Here is a 23,840-nt window from a genome sequence, read left to right on the forward strand (position 1 = left end):
GAAGTATCTGAAGGGAAAAGCTCAGATTTACATATGAAAGCAGGGCTGGGGAATTTTGAGGGGAGACTGGGTGAGGAAAGTGGTCAGTGGAAGCATGTGACTAAAAGAACTAGGCAGAGGAAAAGACGGGCTAGTGAAGGAGAAATAGAGCTTAGGAACAGGTTTGCAGAGTTGGAAAATGAAGAAGGGGCTCAGCAGGTACCTGTTGAAGGTGGAAGGGTAAGGAAGAAGAGAAGAGAGGCTAGTCCTATAGGAAAAGGGGAAGAGTCAAGGGAGACTACACCAAATATGAACTCCAGGAGGATACAGGATGGGTTGAAGAGGATTATAAGGGAAAACAGGAATGGAAAGAAGTTGCAGCCAGAGGGAACAGGGGAGAGACTGGAGAATAGCACCGTCACCAGGAAAAGGCAGGTCTATGTGATAGGGGACTCTTTATTGAGAAGAATAGACAGGCCTGTAACTAGAGCTGATCCAGAGAATTGAAGGGTGTGCTGTCTTCTGGGTGCTAAGATACGGGATGTAGACCTGAGGTTGAAAAGGATCCTAAAGGGAGCGGGAAAGAATCCCCTAAATATCCTTCATGGGGAACAAATGATACAGCTAGATTCTCGCTGGAAAGTATTAAGAGAGACTATGCTAGGCTGGGGAAGACGCTTAAGGAAATTGAGGCTCAGGTGATCTTTAGCAGGATCCTTCCTGTTCCTAGAGAAGGGCAACAAAGATGTGACAAAATTATGACTGTCAACAGATGGCTTAGGCAGTGGTGCTATAAGGAGGGCTTTGGGATGTATGGCCACTGGGAGGCATTCACGGACAGAGGACAGTTCTCTCGGGATGGACTTCATCTGAGTGGGGAAGGAAATAGACTTCTAGGATGGAGGCTGGCACAACTGATAAAGAGAACTTTAAACTAGGAATTGGGGGGAGATGGATGGGAGATGTCCAGGTAATCTCCACGCCAGATTTTAGCATAGAGAGGGAAGAAGACGAAGTAAGAAAGGATACAGCCGTGGGTAGGAGAATGTATATAAGGAGCGAGGGTGGTGTGGATACTAGTCTAATAGGTTATACTGGCTGTAGAATGACTGTGCCTAATAGGGTACAAAATGTGAGCGAGGCCAAACAGCAAAAATTAAGATATTTGTACACCAATGCAAGGAGCCTAGGTAACAAAATGGAGGCACTAGAGCTACTGGTGAGGAAATGAAACCAGATATTATAGGGATAACAGAAACATGGTGGAATAGTAGTCATGACTGGACTACAGATATTGAAGGGTATGTGCTGTTTAGGAAAGACAGAAACAAAGGTAAAGGTGGTGGAGTAGCATTGTATATCAATGATGAGGTAGAATGTAAAGAAATAAGAAGCGATGCAATGGATAAGACAGAGTCCGTCTGGGCAAAAATTACATTGGGAAAGAAAACTAGTAAAGCCTCTCCTACAATAGTGCTTGGGGTGTGCTATAGACCTCCGGGATCTAATTTGGATATGGATTGAGCCCTTTTTAATGTTTTTAATAAAGTAAATACTAATGGAAACTGCGTGATCATGGGAGACTTTAACTTCCCAGATATAGACTGGAGGACCAGTGTTAGTAATAATAATAGGGCTCAGATTTTCCTAGATGCGATAGCTGATGGATTTCCTCATCAAGTAGTTGTTGAACCGACTAGAGGGGATGCCATTTTAGATTTAATTTTGGTGAGTTGCGAGGACCTCATAGAAGAAATGGTTGTAGGGGGTAATCTTGGCTCAAGTGATCATGAGCTAATTCAGTTCAAACTGAATGGAAGGAATAACAAAAATAAATCTGCAACTAGAGTTTTTGATTTCAAAAGGGCTGACTTTCAAAAATTAAAGAAATTAGTTAGGGAAGGTGGATTGGACTGAAGAAATTATGGATCTAAAGGTAGAGGAGGCCTGGGATTACTTTAAATCAAAGCTGCAGAAGCTATCGGAAGCCTGTATCCCAAGAAAGAGGAAAAAATTCATAGGCAGGAGTTGTAGACCAAGCTGGATGAGCAAGCATCTTAGAGAGGTGATTAAGAAGAAGCAGAAAGCATACAGGGAGTGGAAGATGGGAGGGATCAGCAAGGAAAGCTACCTTATTGAAGTCAGAACATGTAGGGATAAAGTGAGACAGGCTAAAAGTCGAGTAAAGTTGGAGCTTGCAAAGGGAATTAAAACCAATAGTAAAAGGTTCTATAGCCATATAAATAAGAAGAAAACTAAGAAAGAAGAAGTTGGGCCGCTAAACACTGAGGATGGAGTGGAGGTTAAAGATAATCTAGGCATGGCCCAATATCTAAACAAATACTTTGCCTCAGTCTTTAATAAGGCTAAAGAGGATCTTAGGAATAACGGTAGCATGACAAATGGGAATGAGGATATGGAGGTAGATATTACCATATCTGAGGTAGAAGCGAAACTCAAACAGCTTAATGGGACTAAATCGGGGGGCTCAGATAATCTTCATCCAAGAATATTAAAGGAATTGGCACCTGAAATTGCAAGCCCATTAGCAAGAATTTTTAATGAATCTGTAAACTCAGGAGTTATACCGAATGATTGGAGAATTGCTAATATAGTTCCTATTTTTAAGAAAGGAAAAAAAAGTGATCCAGGTAACTACAGGCCAGTTAGTTTGACATCTGTAGTATGCAAGGTCCTGGAAAAAATTTTGAAGGAGAAATTAGTTAAGGACATTGAAGTCAATGGTAAATGGGACAAAATACAACATGGTTTTACAAAAGGTAGATCGTGCCAAACCAACCTGATCTCCTTCTTTGAAAAGTAACAGATTTTTTAGATAAAGGAAATGCAGTGGATCTAATTTACCTAGATTTCAGTAAGGCATTTGATACCATGCCACATGGGGAATCATTAGTTAAATTGGAGAAGATGGGGATCAATATGAACATCAAAAGGTGGATAAGGAATTGGTTAAAGGGGAGACTGCAACGGGTCCTACTGAAAGGCGAACTGTCAGGTTGGAGGGAGGTTACCAGTGGAGTTCCTCAGGGATCGGTTTTGGGGCCAATCTTATTTAATCTTTTTATTACTGAACTTGGCACAAAAAGTGGCAGTGTGCTAATAAAGTTTGAAGATGATACAAAGCTGGGAGGTATTGCCAATTCAGAGAAGGATCGGGATATTATACAGGAGGATCTGGATGACCTTGTAAACTGGAGTAATAGTAATAGGATGAAATTTAATAGTGAGAAGTGTAAGGTTATGCATTTAGGGATTAATAACAAGAATTTTAGTTATAAGTTGGGGACGCATCAATTAGAAGTAACAGAAGAGGAGAAGGACCTTGGAGTATTGGTTGATCATAGGATGATTATGAGCTGCCAATGTGATATGGCTGTGAAAAAAGCTAATGTGGTTTTGGGATGCATCAGGAGAGGCATTTCCAGTAGGGGTAAGGAGGTTTTAGTACCATTATACAAGGCACTGATGAGACCTCACCTAGAATACTGTGTGCAGTTCTGGTCTCCCATGTTTAAAAAGGATGAATTCAAACTGGAGCAGGTACAGAGAAGGGCTACTAGGATGATCCGAGGAATGGAAAACTTGTCTTATGAAAGGAGACTTAAGGAGCTTGGCTTGTTTAGCCTAACTAAAAGAAGGTTGAGGGGAGATATGATTGCTCTCTATAAATATATCAGAGGGATAAATACAGGAGAGGGAGAGGAATTATTTCAGCTTAGCACCAATGTGGACACAAGAACAAATGGGTATAAACTGGCCACCAGGAAGTTTAGACTTGAAATTAGACGAAGGTTTCTAACCATCAGAGGAGTGAAGTTTTGGAATAGCCTTCCAAGGGAAGCAGTGGGGGCAAAAGATCTATCTGGTTTTAAGATTCTACTCGATAAGTTTATGGAGGAGATGGTATGATGGGATAATGTGATTTTGGTAATTAATTGATCTTTAAATATTCAGGGTAAATAGGCCTAATCCCCTGAGATGGGATATTAGATAAATGGGATCTGAGTTACCTAGGAAAGAATTTTCTGTAGTATCTGGCTGGTGAATCTTGCCCATATGCTCAGGGTTTAGCTGATTGCCATATTTGGGGTTGGGAAGGAATTTTCCTCCAGGGCAGATTGGAGAGCCCCTGGAGGTTTTTCGCCTTCCTCTGTAGCATGGAGCACGGGTCACTTGAGGGAGGCTTCTCTGCTCCTTGAAGTCTTTAAACCACAATTTGAGGACTTCAATAGCTCAGACATAGGTGAGGTTTTTCGTAGGAGTGGGTGGGTGAGATTCTGTGGCCTGCGCTGTGCAGGAGGTCGGACTAGATGATCAGAATGGTCCCTTCTGACCTTAGTATCTATGAATCTATGAATCTATTAAGGTGGCCCGGCACTTCCCATTAGAAGACCCTGTTTCAGCTGCTTTTAATTTCACTAAACTTCAGCTATTCTAGCTGAAATTTTGTGTTTTGGATGTCTGCCTCAGATTGGATTGTTTTCCACAGGCAGCCTTAATTCTGGCATTTCCTAACATCGGAATCCTTGATTTTGCAACTATGCAGTTCTTTTAACATAGGGTTTTTTGTGTGGAATAATATAGGGCAAACATTTGAGCAGTTATTTATTGTTATATGATTAATTTCATCTTTGTCAGCATACAGCAGAATTAAGTCAAGAGGCAGACTGGTTGACTGGCCATTTAGAGTAAAAGTTTTGCCCTGTGCCCTCTCTCCTTGTCCTGCCTCTTCCACTTGCTATTAGAACAACACAAGATATGTCTACATAGACAGCCTGAGTAGACAAATATGCACAAGCTCTGCCTGAAAATCAGTGATGTGAACATTGCAGCATAAGTAGTGGCACAGACTAGCCACTCAGGTACAAGCCCACCAGATGCCCCAAGTCTATATTCAGGTAACTAGCCCATGCTGCAGTGACCATGCTGCTATTTTTAGTATGGTAATTTGACAAGAGCTAGAAAGTATCTGTCTGCCTCAGCTGGGAGGCATGCTCCCAGCTGCAGTATAGACATTCCCACAGAGTGTCATTAGAATTGTCAGATGAAAGCTTCTATATGAATTTTTGATAGCTGTGACTTTAACAATACTTTTTGTAATTCCACTTTGCGCTGTACTGGTAAGAAATAGACTGATGGCAGCATATCTGGAATCCGTCTCTACCATGGTGTTTGCGAAGGAAGAGAGTTCAAATGTGGGTATCATCATGCAGGCCTGATATCAGTCACTTGGATGAAAACATCTGGAGCAGAAAGGCATATAGATAAAAACAAACTATAAAAATGAGAATAAGACTACTCTCTCAGCTCAGACCATTATACATGTGTCATGGGGGTCCTAGATCAGTGGATGAGAAGTTTTGGTTACTGTATATGCTGCAGTGCTAGTAGCAGGCATAATATGGGGAGTTAAGAATGGATTGATAGCCTTTTTGAATAATAGCAAATGTCCGTTTACGATCAAAATTGAAGTTTTCTGCATTTAATTTAGAGATTTTTATTAACAATAAAAAAGAGCTGAAAATACTTGACAAAAGATCTTAAAATAAAATTGCATCCTGATAGCTACCATATATTCCAATTCCCATCAGGGTGCTTCAGAATGATTGAAAATATATGAGAACTTGAGTCTAAAAGCAAGGCTTGCCAGAAGTGAGGCTTTTTGCTGCCTCCTGAAACCCATGCTTTGTGGACCTTTGATGCAATCACAAGTCCTATATGCTCCCTCCAACCTATGTCAGTTCACAGAATAGATATTATTAAAAGTATCATTGAAATTTTCAAATTCCTCCTTCGAGCTGGGGGAACTATTTGCAGAACATTTATTCATTACATTTAGTTCTTTTCCTGTTTGCAGAGCATGAACAGACCATCACTTCTAAAAAAAATTTAACTCCTTTAAGAATTTGCTCTTGGCTAGCAATACTTGGTTGAATGTTTTGTGGCAATAAAGTCCAGCCTATGGATTTTTCTTGAACGATTTGCTTCTTTTAGTTTTAATATTAGCATTTCAGTATTTGAGTTGTCTGATTGGTCTCCTAAGTCACATATTATTTATTCTGTTCTTTGATTGAATTACCTGTACTTTATAAGCTATTTCTGCCCTAAATAAATGTTTTGGAATTGAATTTTGACTGTCACTTTGAAATTCATTTCCTGCAAACAGTCCTATGAAGACAGCTTTGCTCATATGGATCTTAATGAAAAGTGAAAATAGAGCAAAATTTCTTGAGAAGTCACCAAGGCATTCAAACAATTTTTTCACTTTTTTCCAACTCTGCTTTTATACATTAATACTATGAATAGAGCTTGCAAAAACTCATCAAATTTGAATTTTCAAAAAAATAAATTATTACAATAACAGCAAAAAAAATTCGTTGAAATTTTAAAATCTGAACATTTTTGACCAGGAAATTAAACCAGCCTTAGTACTTGAGGAACTAGTCATACTAATTTTAAGACACTAATTATAAGTCAAACAAATACCTGGACCTAATTCTCCCCTCAAAATTTGACTCCCACGGACATGTATGGAAGTTGTGGGCATATATCTGGGAGCAGAATTTGGCTCAATTCTGCTTACAAAATGCAGAAAGGAGAGAGCAAGAAACCAGTTACACAAAGTATGAACTAAAGTGTAAAAGTCTGATTTTTAGGTTAAGCCTGAATCAAATGGCACAGATAATGTAGAGAAATAATCCTTTAAACAGGAAAGCAGTGTGAATGTGCAAATAGAAATATACAGGAAGAAGCATATTGCAACAAAATTAAATGAAATAAAGTTAGTTTCATTCTAGTTTCCCATAGGCTTCATTAAAATGAAGTATTCAATTGCAGTGGCATCCCATGAAAAATATACTGCAATAAAGAAACTATTTTGAGTCTAAACCCAAGGTTTGACAGAAGTGAAAATGTTCCTATAGCAAATAGTTTATAGGCAAGCCTATTTGCAGTCTGTCTCACAGTTGGCATTGGACCCTGGGAATTCTTGCTGTACCAAGAGCAAAATTTATGAAAGGAAACACTACCTCTGTGGCCCAAAGAAAGCAAGTGCTGTATAAATGAATATTGGCTGATTCTTGCACTATATGGGAGATGGATTGGGACTCTAACTTTACAGTAATAATACAAAGAGCATTTTACCATTGAAACTGTGGAGTGAGGATCCTAGATAATGTCTTTCCCACAATTGCTTTTAGTCATATTAAATTGAAATTCCTCATTAGTCAAGTTACTTCAGTTTAGGGCCAATTTTAACAAAACATTTTAATTAACCTTCACTTTTGGTAACATTTCCTTACAATGTTATCCAAATATTTACTCAATCTGCAACCTCAAGCCCAAAGAGCTACTGTTAATCCCATGGAAATACTGAAACATTCCCAGTGTGATGCCTGTCCATTCTGTCTTTCCTAGCTCCATAGCATGTCCATTTTTTAACCCTATCCAATTTGGAAAAACTCCTCGCTGCCAGTAAGCCACTGACCCCAGGCTCATAAATGAATTACTTTAGTCTTTAAGTCAAAGGTCCGGGCTGGGCTTAGGTATGCACTATCCCAGCAGGGATTGTCAAAGGCATTGTTGAGGGAGACAAGGCAGCTGCCGCTGCCCTTTTCAAAGGGTGCAGAATAAACTTCCATCCACATGAAGGCAGCTGCACTGGTTCAAGCCAATTTCCCCTCCCTTTGACCTTGCCCTCTCCCTGTGGGTTGGCAAGCAGGCTGCAGGTGCTAGTCTGGTACAGTCTTTGTGGTCCCTTGTGTCAGAGGCCAATGACAGGGAAGGCTCCTTTCATCCTATGCTGTCTCTTGTGCAAAATTTCACCTAAAACTTACAGAAAATAAGAGCATGTGTATGGCGAGGACTTCATTTGAGGGATGTATTTTTAGTGTGGCTGGCAATGGCATATCACCTGTCCATCCCCACTCCATTGCTTGCTCTTTCTTTTAGCTTTTGGTTTTTGAGGGAGGGGCTGGTTTTCAAGGGAGGGACATCCTCCTGGTTCCAGTGTTTCAAGCCTCCTGTGGTCAACTCAGCTGCCATCACAAGACATCCTGGAGGTTGTGAGGGAGCAATATAGAATGTCAGAAATGCACTGATGTCACTTTGGGCGTGAACATTTTCATACAAGCTCCACAAGTGACAAGAGGGGCTTTTCCAGGAGGTGTCAGTCCAGCATGGCAGAAACACAAGTTGTCCTTGAAGCAGGTGATGTGGAGATTTTAGCTGGACAAAACTCAGGCCGTCTATGCAAATTATTTAACAGACGATCAATCTGTTAGAGTTGTCTCACCTAGGCCATGTGTTTACATGTCTCTTTTGCGTTTTTCTTTCCTTCTCTCTAGTTTCAGAGGCCATATGACTATTCACCCCCATTTCGATTTGGAACTGTTCCAAATGGGAGCACAGAGAGAAACATCAGAAACAACTACCCAGATATGCACCTCTATATGACAAAGTATAATCAGAAAGGCGTTGAGGATGCATTGATCAGCTTGAAAACTGGGTAAGCATTTTTTATTTATTTTAATGAATGCTGCAGGCTTTACAGAAACTGAGGAATATTGATCCACACTTATAATGATAGGTGACTGTCAGATACCAAGCCTCTGGTTGAATGGTTCTTCTTCTCAGAGATGGACTTTGTAACCACAGGGGAGCAAAAGCTGTCCTCACATAATATGTGTGCCATTTTAATCATGTTGGAGGCTGTGATACCAAACATGTGGTAGGTTCAAAATGTGGAATTAAAATTTCTCAAATTGAAAAGAAAAAAAGTACAAATCAATATGAAAACCCAAACCATAATATATTGGTAATATGCCCAACACTGAAGAAGCATGATTTGTGACAACCTTTTCTCTACTTTCTCCCTCCCCATGGCAGGGTTTGCCCTCTTATAGGAAACCCTCCCCTCTCCCCTTGCTACCGTTCTGGAACTAGCCTTTTAAGTTTGGCAAGCCAAGCAGGTACAACCTTAAAGTGGCCATTTTGCAAATGGCAACCTCCCCCTCTTCTAGCTAATCTATGCCTTTTAAATGTTCCTTTTCTTATTGCTGATGACCTAGCATTGTGCATTCTCACAGACTCAAACCATTTGATTTTGTTCTTCATAAAATCTATTGGGATGGGATGGACCACAAATGTTGCCTAATTCATCTGCCAACATTGTAACAGCATCAATGTCCTTATTTCTTAAATATCTTAACTTAGATGTTGTTGCAGGGTATACACACCCTGTCCCCATTTCGGGGCAGGGTTGTGATACCAGTGCCGTTACAGTCTCCCCGACAGCCTCTTGGCCGAAAGTGGCCAGAGTCATTGCCAGCAGTCCTTATGTTCAGGGCAGTGTGGTCTAGTGACTAAAGTCGATATGATGGCCCTCAGGTGTAGGGCAATATGGCCTAGCACCCAGGGTACATATAACAGCCTTCAGATACAGGGTAGTGTGACCCAATGGCCAGAATCAATATCGCATCTCCTAGGTACAGGAAAGTGAGGCTCAATGGCCAGTATCTGGGGAGGAGGAAGGGGCCGCCACTGGTGGGAGGATGACAGCCCAAGCAGAGAGGCCCAGACCCACCCAGCTCTACCAAGCCTCGACCCAGGGCCATGACAGTGACAGAGTGCTCTGCCATTGGGTCAGCGGGGACTCCCACTGAAACATGCTTACTTCACTCAGGTGGCAGGTACCACTTGCACATCCTCTCTGGGTCACTTCCTACCACGTTTCCAGACATTGTAGTCCATTGAGCATTGGGGTTCCCAGGCTCCTCAACATGGGTGATTCTCTGCGGTTCCATCAGCTGCAGCCCTCCAGTCTGGCTCTTAGGGTCTCCAGTTCTCGCAGGCAAAAGCTGTGATGGCTCTTTGGCTGGTGCGTCAACCCAAAGTCCTTCCCCTCCGGCAGTCAGCCTAGAATGAGCTGGGTTGCTCCCTTTTATACCGAGGCAGTAGTTGGATTTGTCCAGCACGTCTGGGGGGCCGGACTTCCACCGCTGATAGTGTGGGGTTAACCCCTCTTGTCCAGTGCAGGGTATGCACACCCCATCACAGATGTAAACAATGTATACTGCCTTCTTGTCTTTGAACAAGTCTTTTCCTCTTTGAATGAAAGGTTGATCTCCATCCATTTGCCCCCTACAAGTGTGTCTCACTGCTTGCATATCACATACCAGTGCATATTGCTACAGTAGCAACTTCTGAACAACACATTAGTTGTGATCATCTTTTATAAATGTACGGGTCATCTTCAGAATTTGACATTTTCTTTCTAAAACCTGATTAAAACTATCAAAATTAAGTATAGTAGAAGATGGAGATTATTCACTTTTACTAATGATTCGATTCCAAATGTATTAATCAAATGAGAGGTTCAGGTTAACCAAAGATTGAATTAAGTGGCAGTATATTTCCACCAGTAGCAATCTCACATCTTACTCTAATGCATATCTTTTCTTATAAATATTTAAAGTTAGTATGGAAGCTAATTTTCCTGCTACTGTTTTAACCTGTTACTTTTGTTTGGGCCTCATTGTCCAATCAGAATAAGAGGTGCCTATCATTTTAATATAAATCTCCTTTTTGTACTGGTAGACAGATGTGTTATGTCTCTTCTTATGTCCACATGCTCAAGTCTCTCTTAGCTTTTACTTGTACTCTAGGTCCTGTCCTATAAACTTTTATCATTTTTATTGCTCTTTTCTGAACTGTTTCCAATTTGTCAATGTCTTTTTAAAATGTCAAAACTGAAGGCAGTACCGCAGTTTATGTTTAACCAATGCAAGTTATATATTTTCTAGTTTATATGTGTGTGGTGAATCATGATTGGACAGAAAGAAAATGAGTACTTGTGGCCCTTAGAGACTAACAAATTTATTTGAGCATAAGCTTTCGTAAGCTACAGCTCACTTCATCGGATACATTCAGTGAAAAATACAGTGGGGAGATTTATAAACATAGAGAACCTGAAACAATGGGTGTTACCATACACACTGTAACAAGAGTGATCACTTAAGGTGAGCTATTACCAGCAGGAGAGCGGGGGGGAAAAAAGCCTTTTGTAGTGATAATCAAGGTGGGCCATTTCCAGCAGTTGACAAGAACGTCTGATTTCAGAGTAGCAGCCGTGTTAGTCTGTATTCGCAAAAAGAAAAGGAGTACTTGTGGCACCTTAGAGACTAACAAATTTATTAGAGCATAAGCTTTCGTGAGCTACAGCTCACTTCAATGCATCCGATGAAGTGAGCTGTAGCTCACGAAAGCTTATGCTCTAATAAATTTGTTAGTCTCTAAGGTGCCACAAGAACGTCTGAGGAACAGTGTGGGAGTCAAGGGGGGGAATAAACATGGGGAAATAGTTTACTCCTTGTAATGACCCATCCACTCCCAGTCTCTATTCAAGCCTAAGTTAATTGTATCCAGTTTGCAAATTAATTCCAATTCAGCAGTCTCTCATTGGAGTCTGTTTTTGAAGTTTTTTTGTTGAAGAATTGCAACTTTTAGGTCTGTAATCGAGTGACCAAAGAGATTGAAGTGTTCTCCAATCCTCTAGCTGTATGAAACTTCCTGAAGGTAGCTACACTCAGCAAAAGTCTTTCTCTTGGCCAAAGATTGTGTATTTGGGTTGTTGTGTGTACTTGCAGGCGGGGGCGGGGGCAGGGGTGGGGGCGGGGGCGGGGTTGTACACATTTTATTCAGTGTAGTTTTTGATCCAGCTGCTTGCACTATAAAAGACTCTAAGACATTGCTGTGAAACACAAATAAAATACCATTCAGGTGATGGTGTGTGAAGGCAGTTGCCTGGTTGCAAGGGAATTCTGAATATCCACTAAAACTCAAAACTGATTCCTGTTGCACCAGCTGTTCCTCCTCCCTACAAGATTTAATCTTCTTGACAGCATAAACTATTCATTTTCATAGACTTTTCCCGCAGGAGTTTCTCTTCCTCCTCTAAGTGATTTCTCAACCTGGACATTCCTAGGTGTCTACCCTGCTTCCCTTGAGTGACACTTATGCAGCAGATGGTGCAAATAACCTGCCATGTACAGTATTTTCCATATCAGTATAAGACAACTGTTACATACAGCTTAGTTATTTAGTGTTTTGTCTCATGGCATCTAAGGAAGGATTAAAAGGCAAGTAAAAATACACCATCAGCTGCTGAAGTTTCAGACTACAAAAGTGTCACTTTTTCAAAAGCTGCAGAGGGTCCAAATCAGTGTTATGATTGTGGACACTCACTCTGTTACTACAGAACACTGTATTGCAGCCCAGCCAGCACATCAGTTGCTTCCCGTTATGTTCTTGAGTTATATTTGTCACTTGTATCACCTGTAGTCAGGAGGTCCTCTGTTTCCATATCTCCGCTGTTACATACTCAGTATAGATATGGCTCAATCTCAGTGAACTGACTTGCCCCTGTGACTCTATTCCCTCTTGTTTACTGGCTTCTGTTGCTTCCCATCTGAACTCCTCTTTATGTTCATGTTTATTAAATAAAATGTCAAAACAAAACCTACAATTTATAGTCACAATAGGTTTACAGCACACAAATACAAAAAGAAAACAGCCAAACTTTTCATACCCTAGACTATTCGTCCTGAGAACTAAAAGGTCAATTTCATTGCTTTTTTTGCTGAACTCCTCTGTTTTTTTCTCAGCCATTGCTAGCTCAAGCCTTTTCTGCAACTGTCCCATCTCTCTCTGCCCCTTTGTCTTCCATTTTATTTAGCATGCCGTCTATTTTCATGGCCTTCATGCCCTCATTACTGTTTTAATTCCTGTGCAGTCCAATTTCATTCCTTTCCACTGAAACCACTGTCATTCAGGTCACCAATGAATACCTCCTGGCCAAGTTCACGGGCTCTTTTCTTCATACTCATCCTCTCCAATATATCTCTTATCTTCATCACACTCCATTCCTTTCAGATTTTCTTGTTTACCCTGGCAATGTGTAGTATGTGTTGTGGGATGACATTCCCCTTGGCCAGCAAACCAGGGACTGAAGCCAGGGGCCCCCAGAGCTAAAAGCATTAGCTGCTTGAAGGTTTAATGCTCAGTTTCTTTCTTTCTTTCTTGTCCCTATATTTGTTTTGTACTATCAGTGTCTAATTAGTATGGAAAGCTCCTTGCGGCAGGAGTCTGGTCTCCCTTAATACAGTAATGAATACTTAGTACTCAATACGTAGCTAACAATAATGGTGTGGTCTTTTTGGCCCACATAGAAATCAGACTAGAAAGTGGCCTCTTGTGAGATATCAGTTTGTTTTTTTCAGACTCTGAAGGTTCAGATTAGCTTTGAATAAGCATCAGCATCAGCTTTTTTGTATACTTTTGTGACCAGAACTTCCAAATCATTTGAGCTTTGATCATCGCTATTAGAAATACCATAAAAACAGTGTTCATGTTGTTTTGGTATTGACATTTCTGGCCAGGTAGCAAGCCAATTTCCTCATGCAACAACTATCCCTCCCTCTCTGTGCCTGAAAGGTGTTCCCATTTCCCTGTGCTTGATGCAAAATAAGACATTTAAATACCATGTATTTTTGTATTAAGCAGCCAGCACACCTTATGCTATTTGCTGTTTGGGTGTTGTCTATAGGTATGTAGATATTTGAACAAGGATGTGCGGAGTTTTTTCAGTTTCAGTTTTCAGTCTTTGGGCATACAAAATGGCACTACCACTTCTACAGGTATAAAGAATAATGTGATAGTTCAGTAGGCAATTATTAACCTAGGCACTATGACTGACTTTTAATTATCATCATGGCATGATATAGAATATGTATTGGGACATTAGCTGTTCTGGGTGCCTCTTGTACCTGCATGCTGAGTGGGATGCTATGATGAATCATACGCTAGCCTTTGGGACCCAATCCTACCACACAGTGTGCAGCCCTCTTATCTTCTCAGCAGGTGTCCCACAACATGAGATAAGAGTGATGGAACAATTTTTATAGTGGAGGTGCTAAGAGCCATTGAACCAAACTATAAACCCTGTATATAATGAAAACCACTTCAAGCCAGGGGCTGTGACAGCACCCCTAGTTCCAGCACCTATGCCATGAGATTTTCCTTACTCTTATTTCTCATGGTTTATGATAGCTGAAAGTCCATCTTTCCTTTAGAAGCACTGGCAATTGGAAGTGACTACATGGGTGATTGCAGGAGAAATAAATCTCACTTTATCCTGGAAGATAACATGTCACTGCTCTAATCTGCCTCACTGGAATTTTCTGTCTTAAAGCAGCATACAAAATAAATACATGTTCTTGGTGACAACAGAAGTCTGTGGAAAATTCCCCCCAAACTGGCAGCATTTCTGTGATACTTTTATTTTCAGTCTATTTGGCTCAGGTCCTACTTTAATACCAGATATTACAGCAAGACATAAGGCTAATCATGTAAGTGGTGGTTGATATATTAGGTTATTAAAGTAAACTGCTGCAGGTCAGAGGCTGATGCAAAGGAGGAAGCAGACACAGAACTCCAGACACACAGAATACTATACATTTATTTTTCTGCATTAATTATTTTGTTTATTAATCAATAAAGGATGATAGACTAGAAAAGATCTGCAAAATACTAAGGGACGGTACTCTAGTACACCAGTTCTGCTCCATTGTCACTCCATTAACTTCAGTAGATTTTTACAAAACGGAGATCTAGTCCTTCATTCATTTTAAAATGAATTGTAAGAAAATAAAAGAGGTTTGCTACTTTGCAGTCCTCTACAATAGTTGTGAAAAATAGATTCCACAGGGTGTTGGTCCAGATCTCTAATTTGGACAGTGAAAATTATCGGTCTGGGCATCCATGACACTCAGGTGTGTATTGTAGTCAGCAGCCCATTCCATTAATCTTGTCCAGGGCTTTTTGTGGCAACATTGCAGTAAATAACACACAGTCTGTAAATGAGAGAGGCCAGGAGTGTTGTAGTGCGTGTGTATGTATGTGGGCACACAGTATCCTGCATTTTTAAAAAATACACTTTGTGTTAGTTACAACTAAATCTAGTCTTTTTTTGACCATCAGGCACACTACAAGGGCTGGAAGAGCCAGAAAACAAAGCTTTTAAAAAGTAATTGCAAGAACACCTATTGTGGTACTTGAGCTGACTGGTATTGGTTTAGAATCAGGTCTCAGGATAGTTAATTGACTGTAGTGCTCACTTACTGGATGGAGGATCAGATTTAGGATTGAGGTTCAACGTGAGATCTGATTTACACAGAAAAAATGTTTATTATCTCTATCAGCTCTCCTGTAATTACTATTTGGAACTTGATTAGAGTAATTTTCATAGCATGGGCAAGTAGCATGGCTGCAAGCTTCAAATAAACAAATAATTAATGCTGGATCTGAAGAGACTACATCCCAGATGTCATTCCACTTACTCAATACAAAATGAAAAAATGAGTAGAAATTCAATGTATTTGTCACTGTAGATATACACGGCACGAGTCTATCCTTGTTTACATGGGTGTAAATCATGAATAACTTGATTTAACTCAATGGAGACACATCAATGTAAAACTGGTATACGATCAGATTCAGGCCTAAGGCTGCAGTAATGGAACCAGTTACACTGGGAATGGTGTTTGCAGGAAAATAGTAGTACTCTGGGGATAGTCTCTGTGAGGTGACTATTCAAAAAGATTTGAAGAGAAAGGAATGCTAAAGAGACTGGAGGACTAGGACCCAGACAGATGAGTTTAAAGAGACCTAAGTTGGTAATTCCTTTTCTATATTTTGATACTGTAAGGTTCACAATAGTTATTTAAAATTTTGCTGTTGTATACTTCCAGACTTTGACTTCTTATGTACTTCACTCAGGAGAACAATGTTATTGTAATTGGGAATTTCCCTTTGTGTCACCACAGTCTTTGTTAATAATGTACAAACAAATTAGTTTTTCTTTTCATCCACTTTGCTTTGTGCTATTTGTTAGATATTAGAATACAAAAGAAATCTCTCTTCATTATCTATCTCATATACCAAACATTAGTTGTTTCCTTTGCTACAAATGACCTGATGTGTAGGATGACGTGTAGGATGGTTGCCATGGAATGACTGATTATGATGGTTTTCTTAATCTCCCCCCACCCCTAGCCCATTTCTCTGGAAACCTCCTTACCCTGAAGTACAACAGTCATAAATATAAAGGGAAGGATAACCACCTTTCTGTATACAGTGCTATAAAATCCCCCTTGGCCAGAGGCAAAACCCTGTCACCTGTAAAGGTTAAGAAGCTAAGATAACCTCACTGGCACGTGACCAAAATGACCAATGAGGAGACAAGGTATTTTCAAATTGGGAGGGCGGAAAAACAAAGGATCTGTCTGGGTGATGCTTTTGCTGGGAACAGATCAGGAATGCAGTCTCAGAACTTCTGTTAGTTATGTAAGGGGACTGTTGCCCCCTAACTAACATTCAGTGTGGGTGTTTTAGTTGCTAGCTCCCAGTACTCAAAAGGAAGGGTCGATGGGGAATCAGGACCCTAAGACTGACAGCCCCCAGGAACAATGGGGAGAGGCCAATGCTCCAGGTCAGCCTGAATGACAGGGCGGGCAGGCTAATCAGGGAATCAGGAGGCCATGGAGGTCCCATCCTCGTGTGAGCTGGATTTGCCTGGGTCAGACAGAGTGGGGCCAAACTAAGAAGAAAGCAGGGGCCCAAGCTGAGCTGGGGAGCAGAGCTGGGCCAGATCCAAAGGGACCAGAAAAGCAGCCCAGAGAGAGCAGACCCTGTCCTGGGAGCAGAGCTGCAGCCCCAAAGCCAGAGGCACAGCCCAGAGAGAGCAGACTTGCCCTGGGAGCAGAGCTGCAGCAACCAGAGCCAGAGGGGCCATAAAAGCAGCCCAGGAAGCAGGTCAGCGCTGGGAGCAGAGTCACAGAAGCAGCCTGCAGAGCAGACCTGTCCTGGGAGCAGAGCTGTAGCAACTAGAGGCAGAGGGGCCAAAGAAGCAGCCCAGGGAGCTGGAGGCACAGCAGCAGCAGCAGCAGCAGCAGCAGCAGTGCTGAGACAGAGTGGTGGAGCTGGGGCTGGAGCAGTCCGGAGCTGGGTGTGGTGAGCAGCTGGAGACCCTGGGCAGCGGGCCCAGCACAGGGAAATGCCTCAGCCAAGAGGCTCTGCAGGCCAGGCTTGGATCATAACCCCGACAGAGCGGGTGCGACCCTGGGAAGAAGGGTCCTACCACTTAGAGCCTGAGAGCGTGTGGCCACCACCAGAATGAGTGTCCAATCCACAGCATCCCTACAGCACAGCCAGGGCCTGAGAAGAAGCCTGGGACTTCCAAGGAACAGACTGTGAAGTACCCTGACTTTCCAGAGAAACTGTTTGTGATGTTCCCTGCCACAGAGCAGGTTGATGTGTTTCCTTTAACCTTTCCCATTTTTCCTTATTCTTTTTCAAATTAATTGTTGATTAAATAACTTGCATTTGCTTTAACTTGTATGTAATGGTCAGTGGGTCAGAGAAGTGCCCAGTGCAGAGAGAGTATCTCAGAGTGGGGACACCCTAGCCCCTGTCCTAGGTGACCACAGCAGGGTTGGGGATCAAGCCCCCCAGGAATCCTGGGCCCAGCCTTGTTGAGGATACGAGGACTCTGCCAGGCAGGAGAGTGGAAGGGGAGTCCTCAAGGGCAGGGAGGCCACTGGGTAAAGGAAGTGGGAGCGAGGACTCAGCTAGCCTTTCGCTAGCCCACTTCACCGGGGTAGTGCAGAAGTCAGGAAGGTTCCCCACAATATCGGGACTATTCCCCCACTTACAGTTAGTAAGTAATCTAACTAGAAATGCATTAGATTTCCTTTTGTTTAATGGCTGGTAAAATAAGCTGTGCTGAATGGAATGTATATTCCTGCTTTTGTGTTTTTGTAACTTAAGGTTTTGCCTAGAGGGATTCTCTATGTTTTGAATCTGATTACCCTGTAAGATATTTACCATCCTCATTTTTCAGAGGTGATTCTTTTACCTTTTCTTTAATTAAAATTCTTCTTTTAAGAACCCGATTGATTTTTCATTGTTCTTAAGATCCAAGGGTTTGGGTCTGTGTTCACCTGTACAAATTGGTGAGGATTTTTATCAAGCCTTCCCCATGAAAGGGGGTGTAGGGTTTGGGGGGGTATTTGGGGGGAAGATGTCTCCAAGTGGGCTCTTTCCCTGTTCTTTGTTTAACATGCTTGGTTGTGGCAGCATACGGTTCAAGGATAAGGCAAAGTTTGTACCTTGGGGATGTTTTTAACCTAAGCTGGTAAGAATAAGCTTAGGGGGTCTTTCATGCAGGTCCCCACATCTGTACGCTAGAGTTCAGAGTTGGGAAGGTACCTTGACAACAACATAGCAAACTGTACCAAGAGCTGTGACAAAGCTAGTCAAGCCAGTAGAATAAACATGTGCAAGTTTCAGTTAAAGCAGAGAAAACCCCTCTTAGGGTTTAGAGCAGGTCGAAATATGCAGGCTGGCAGAATGACCCAGCAGAATCCCAGTTTCAGTCAGCAAGGGCTTTTCTTCAAAGGATAGTGCTTACAACAAGAAAGTACAAAGTAAGTTATGAGCAGAATGTGAACAGAAAACTCCTGAGCCTGGAGTTCAACCTAGTTCTATAAAAACAACGAGGAGTCCAGTGGCACCTTAACAGATTTATTTGGGCATAAGCATTTGTGGGTAAAAAAACCCACTTCTTCAGAGGCATCTTCTGCATGAAGAAGTGGGGTTTTTACCCACGAAAGCTTATGCCCAAATAAATCTGTTAGTCTTTAAGGTGCCACCGGACTCCTTGTTGTTTTTGTGGATACAGACTAACATGGCTACCCCCGATACTTGACAACCTAGTCCTATGACTTTTGATGTGGAACTTGGTGCTCCCAAAACACAATCTTTCAACACTGACTGCATCTACACTTGGAGGTTGGGATGTGATTCCCAGCTTGTGTAGAGACACTTGTGCTATCTCTCATTGAGTTAGCATGCTAAAAAAGGCATAGCCATGGTAACATGGGCAGCAGTGAGTGACTGCATGAGCTAGCAGCCCCAAGTACAAACTTGTCTGGATCCCCTGGGTACATACTTAGGACAGCTAGCCTGTACCACCACTCACCACTGTCTGTGCTACCATGGCAGTAGTAGTATACTATTGTCTTTAGCCTGCTATCTAAATGAGATGTGTAGACATAGCCAGACTCTCTTCTGATCAGCCACTTCTATAACTCGTCCTCCACATGCATGTTCAAGGGAAGGAGAAAACATTGCAAGTCCTTTTTAAGCCATCCTTCTGCATATTAGGAGGCATCTATACTGGCTGAAGTCTTCTATGTTCCCAATTTCCTTCAGGAATCCTCTGATTTTCATCTCACCTTTGTGATTTCAAAGGCTGAAATTGACTCTTTCACTTGTGCTGACTCCACACCATTTCTGCTCAGGTTTGTCATGTGTTTGAAGAGCTTGAGAGAGGATAGTGCAAATGAAGGGTCAGTCAGCGGGCCTGGCCTGATAGCTTCTGCATAGCAACAGAGCCCTGCCATCACTGTAGTGTGTGCATCTATAGACATCAAACAGTGAGCTCCATGAGTTGCAGTGATCAAGGGGGCCAGTGCTGCGTTAACCAATCTAAACTTTTAGGGCCATTCGTATCGTTAGAGTACCTGTTGATTCACATTATGTCAATCAAAACCAGAATAATTCCTTGAACGAGAAATAACCAGCCGCTTGTGGTATGTTCGTGTGTTCCAATTTTTGTTTGCTTTATTTTTTTTTAGGAAGGGGTAGGTAAAGAGGAGGTATCTCTTTTCAAACAAAAAAAATTTGAGATGGGCAATTTTTTTTTTTTTTTGGTTTTCTGGTATTTGTTACTACTGTTAGTAGTTTTTAGTAGTCGCCATTTCTCCATGCACAGCTCTCCTGTGCATCACTGAGATGTGAAAATGACAGATGGGGGCAGAGACTTGGAGATTGGGAGCAGCATGAGAGATGTATTTATTTTCCTGGCTTAGGCCTTTGTCTAAGCATGTCTACACCTGAATTTCAATAGGGCTTTTTACGGCTAATGGCTTAAACCAAAAGCCTTAATTAGGGAAATCTCTTAACATAGAAATCAATTAGAATACATCTCACTTACACAAACACACACTTACTAATTGAGCACCTTGTTTTTCTTTGTCACTTTTCTCATGTACTATTCTATCATACATGGATGTTGCTTGAAGAAGGGTGGTCACAGTGTCTGTCTTATCTTACAGAATGAAATGGATTCTTCAGCTGATAGATCAGAACTGTGGCAGGCCCATTTAAGTGAGAGTTTCATTGACTGGATTAAGTTGTCAATATATTTTATTTTATGTAGGCTGCAGTTACAGGAGTCCTTTGTACTCCATGAACCAATAGTCCCCTTATATACAATCGGCTACCCCCACAGCAACATGTAAATCCATCTGTTCTTATTTGCAATAATTGATGTGGCTAGATATGCAGGTTAAGCAGCTAGGCTGATGCAGAGGTTTACACAGGAGGGAAGCTGCCTTCTATTAAAGGATGCAATGTTTGTCAATTTGCACACATCCAGTTTAATGGCCTGGTCTGTAGCTGTTAACAGACTAAGGATCAGCTTGGAAATGTAATTTTAGCTCCTTTATAGTGCAAGACCTTTGGCAGGTACAGTCCACAATTTACTATTAGGCATTAAAAATCTCTGAAGTTAGACGCTATCACTTTTCAGACATGTTTCAAGTTAGGGTGCTTCAAGGGTGTCACTCGAATATTTGTTTGTTTAAATTTTTTTACTGGCAGATAAATTATTTTGTCATGATGCCAAATAGAAAACTACATCATAAACAGCCAACTGAGAACAAGCTGAGTGGAAATGGCTTGAAAGAGATGTTTCCCCATGTGAAAACAACAATGTGAAACTATTGATCCAAAATCAAATAATGTTTAACATAAATAGGGCTGGGCAAAGCTGCAGATGCTCAAATAATCCCTGAAAGTCCTTGTTTGTTCACTATCTTTGGCTTTATGTTATGTTTACTACGAAATTAGGTAAAATTTATAGAAGTTGGTTTTGTAGAAAGCGTTTTTATACAGTCGAGTGTGTGTGTCCCCACACAAATGCTCTAAGTGCATGTAGTTGGCAGACTGACAGGTTTCAGAGTAGCAGCCATGTTAGTCTATATTCACAAAAAGAAAAGGAGTACTTGTGGCACCTTAGAGACTAAATAAATAAATATAACAAATAAATTTGTTAGTCTCTAAGGTGCCACAAGTACTCCTTTTCTTTAGTCGGCGGACTGTGTCCACAGTACCGAGGCCTCCGTCGACTTCTGGAGCTTTGCACTGTAGGTAGCTATCCCACAGTTCCCGCAGTCTCCACCGCCCATTTGAATTCTGGGTAGAAATCCCAGGGCCTGATGGGGTTAAAACATTGTCACGGGATGTTCTGGGTACATATCGTCAGGCCCCCGTTCCCTCCCTCCCTCCGTAAAAGCAAGGGCAGACAATTGTTTTGTGCCTTTTTTCTTGAGTTATCTGTGCAGACGCCGTACCACGGCAAGCATGGAGCCTGCTCAGCTAACTGTCACCGTATGTCTCCTGAGTGCTGGCAGATGCGGTACTGCATTGCTACACAGCAGCAGTTTATTGCCTTTTGGCAGCAGACAGTGCAGTATGACTAGTAGCCGTCGTCGACGTAGTCCTGGGTGCTCTTTTAACCGGGCGCCTGGGCAAACATGGGAGTGACTCAGCCAGGTCATTTCCCTTGTTTCGTCTCACGGCAATTGTCTTTTAATCTGCAGCCAGCAGAAGATGATGGCCAGCAATCATACTGCACCGTCTTTTGCCGAGGTGATGATGGCTAGCGGTCGTACTGCACAGTCTGCTGCCAGCAAGATGTATAAAGATAGGTGAAGTGGCTCAAAACAAGAAATAGACCAGATTTGTTTTGTATTCATTTTCTCCACCCTCCCTCCCTCCCCCTGTGAAATCAATGGCCTGCTAAACCCAGTTTTTAGTTCTATTCTTGAGGTTTTGAGTTCTATCCTTGAGGCGGCCATTCAGTTTCTCACAAAGCCACCCCCTTTGTTGATTTTAATTCCCTGTAAGCCAACCCTGTAAGCCATGTCGTCAGTCGCACCTCCCTCCGTCAGGGCAACAGCAGACAATGGATAAAATGGCATACAGCTCATCATAGAAGCGGCATGTTTGGGGCTCTGACCCGGAGCAGCCATTTGCCTCTCTGGTTTTCTGGTAGGCTTGCCTCAGCTCCTTAAGTTTCACGTGGCACTGCTTCGTGTCCCTGTTATAGCCTCTGTCCTTCATGCCCTGGGAGATTTTGACAAATGTTTTGGCATTTCGAAAACTGGAACGTAGTTCTGATAGCACGGATTCCTCTCCCATACAGCGATCAGATCCCGTACCTCCCGTTCAGTCCATGATGGAGCTCTTTTGTGATTCTGGGACTCCATCATGGTCACCTCAGCTGATGAGTTCTGCATGGTTACCTGCAGCTTGCCACACTGGCCAAACAGGAAATTGAAATTCAAAAGTTCGCGGGCCTTTTCCTGTCTATCTGATCAGTGCATCTGAGTTGAGGGTGCTGTCCAGAGCGATCACAATGGAGCACTCTGGGATAGCTCTTGGAGGCCAATACTATCTAATTATGTCCACAGAACCCCAAATTCGACCCAGCAAAACAGATTTCAACGCTAATCCCCTTGTCGGGGGTTTAGTAAGGAAATCGATTTTAAGAGCCCTTTAAGTTGGAAAAAAAGGGCTTCGTCAATTGGACAGGTGCAAGGTTAAATCGATTTAACGCTGCTAAATTCGACCTCAACGCCTAGTGTAGACCAGGGCTCTGGAAGGGAAAGCATAGTTGAGAGAGAGTGTTGAAAGAGACCTAAAAGGGCTAGGGTGTATAGGGATGTGAGACTTTCTTTGCTTTAGATTAGAATGACATGTTTAATGCCTCGGAATTTTCCTGTTTGCCTTTCATGGCCTGCCCACTGGTTGAGAAACACTGCCCTGGGCCATCCAGTCCCTCTAACTTTTGTTTAGCCAAATTTGTTTGAATTTTGTCTAATTTATTACATTCCTGCATACCTTCAAATAATAGTCTCCTAATCTCATCCAAAAAAACAGAAATCTCTCCCTTGAGTGACTGATTTTCCCAAAAGACACTTGCCCTGTGACTCTGTTCTTCTGACTTCCTCTTTCTACCCAGCACTACCAAACTTACTCCTTTTTGTGTCTTGTAAAGTGTCAAAATAGAATTGAAGTAGAGTAAAAGAAGCCACCTAAAATAAATGTTTTTTTAAATGGCTGAATCCTTGTCCCATTCATATTTTTAACATTTCATTGAAAGTATAGTATGTTAATAGGAATTTGAGGTTCTTAACACATTGGAACCTAAGATTTTCTTTTTCAAAGTGTCATATTATAAGCACTCCTGAATGTCCTGGAATGCTTAATATTCCATCCATTTTCAAATCCACTTTTGTACCTGACACTCCAATTCATCACACATCATTTGGAAGAGTGAAACGGTTAGTTTGCTATTTCCACTTAAACTTTAAAATTATGCAGACTGCAACATGTCTACCCTTACAGTGGTCCAAGCCATAGAAAAATCAGTCCTGGATCAGGGAGATGGTTGGGATGCCAGAATAGGCCTTTCCCATCAGTTAACTTCCAAAATTCTATTAATTTGGAGGTGTTTGTTTTTCTGCATTGTTGCTTCACAGAGTTATTGTACGTTCGGAGATTTCAAGATTGTATAGGCTTGGAATTAAACTATTGTACTTGAAGTGCAAACAAATCCACGGGAACTTCTGACTTTTCTATTTTCCAGAGTGATG

The 23,840-nt window shown here is 41.8% G+C and overlaps 1 protein-coding gene across 3 annotated transcripts in view; it reads left to right on the forward strand.

The window, feature by feature from the left end:
• The window catches only part of GRIN2A (glutamate ionotropic receptor NMDA type subunit 2A), a 321,942-nt gene that overhangs the window by 254,260 nt on the left and 43,842 nt on the right, over window positions 1–23,840 (forward strand). For all 3 annotated transcript variants that reach the window (XM_043493655.1, XM_043493656.1, XM_043493657.1), the window contains one exon: window positions 8,346–8,506. In XM_043493655.1, coding sequence (XP_043349590.1) covers window positions 8,346–8,506 — 161 coding nt within the window. The remainder of the gene's footprint in view (window positions 1–8,345; window positions 8,507–23,840) is intronic.

The sequence above is a fragment of the Dermochelys coriacea genome, chromosome 10, assembly GCF_009764565.3.
Source record: "Dermochelys coriacea isolate rDerCor1 chromosome 10, rDerCor1.pri.v4, whole genome shotgun sequence".
NCBI lineage: Eukaryota > Metazoa > Chordata > Testudines > Dermochelyidae > Dermochelys > Dermochelys coriacea.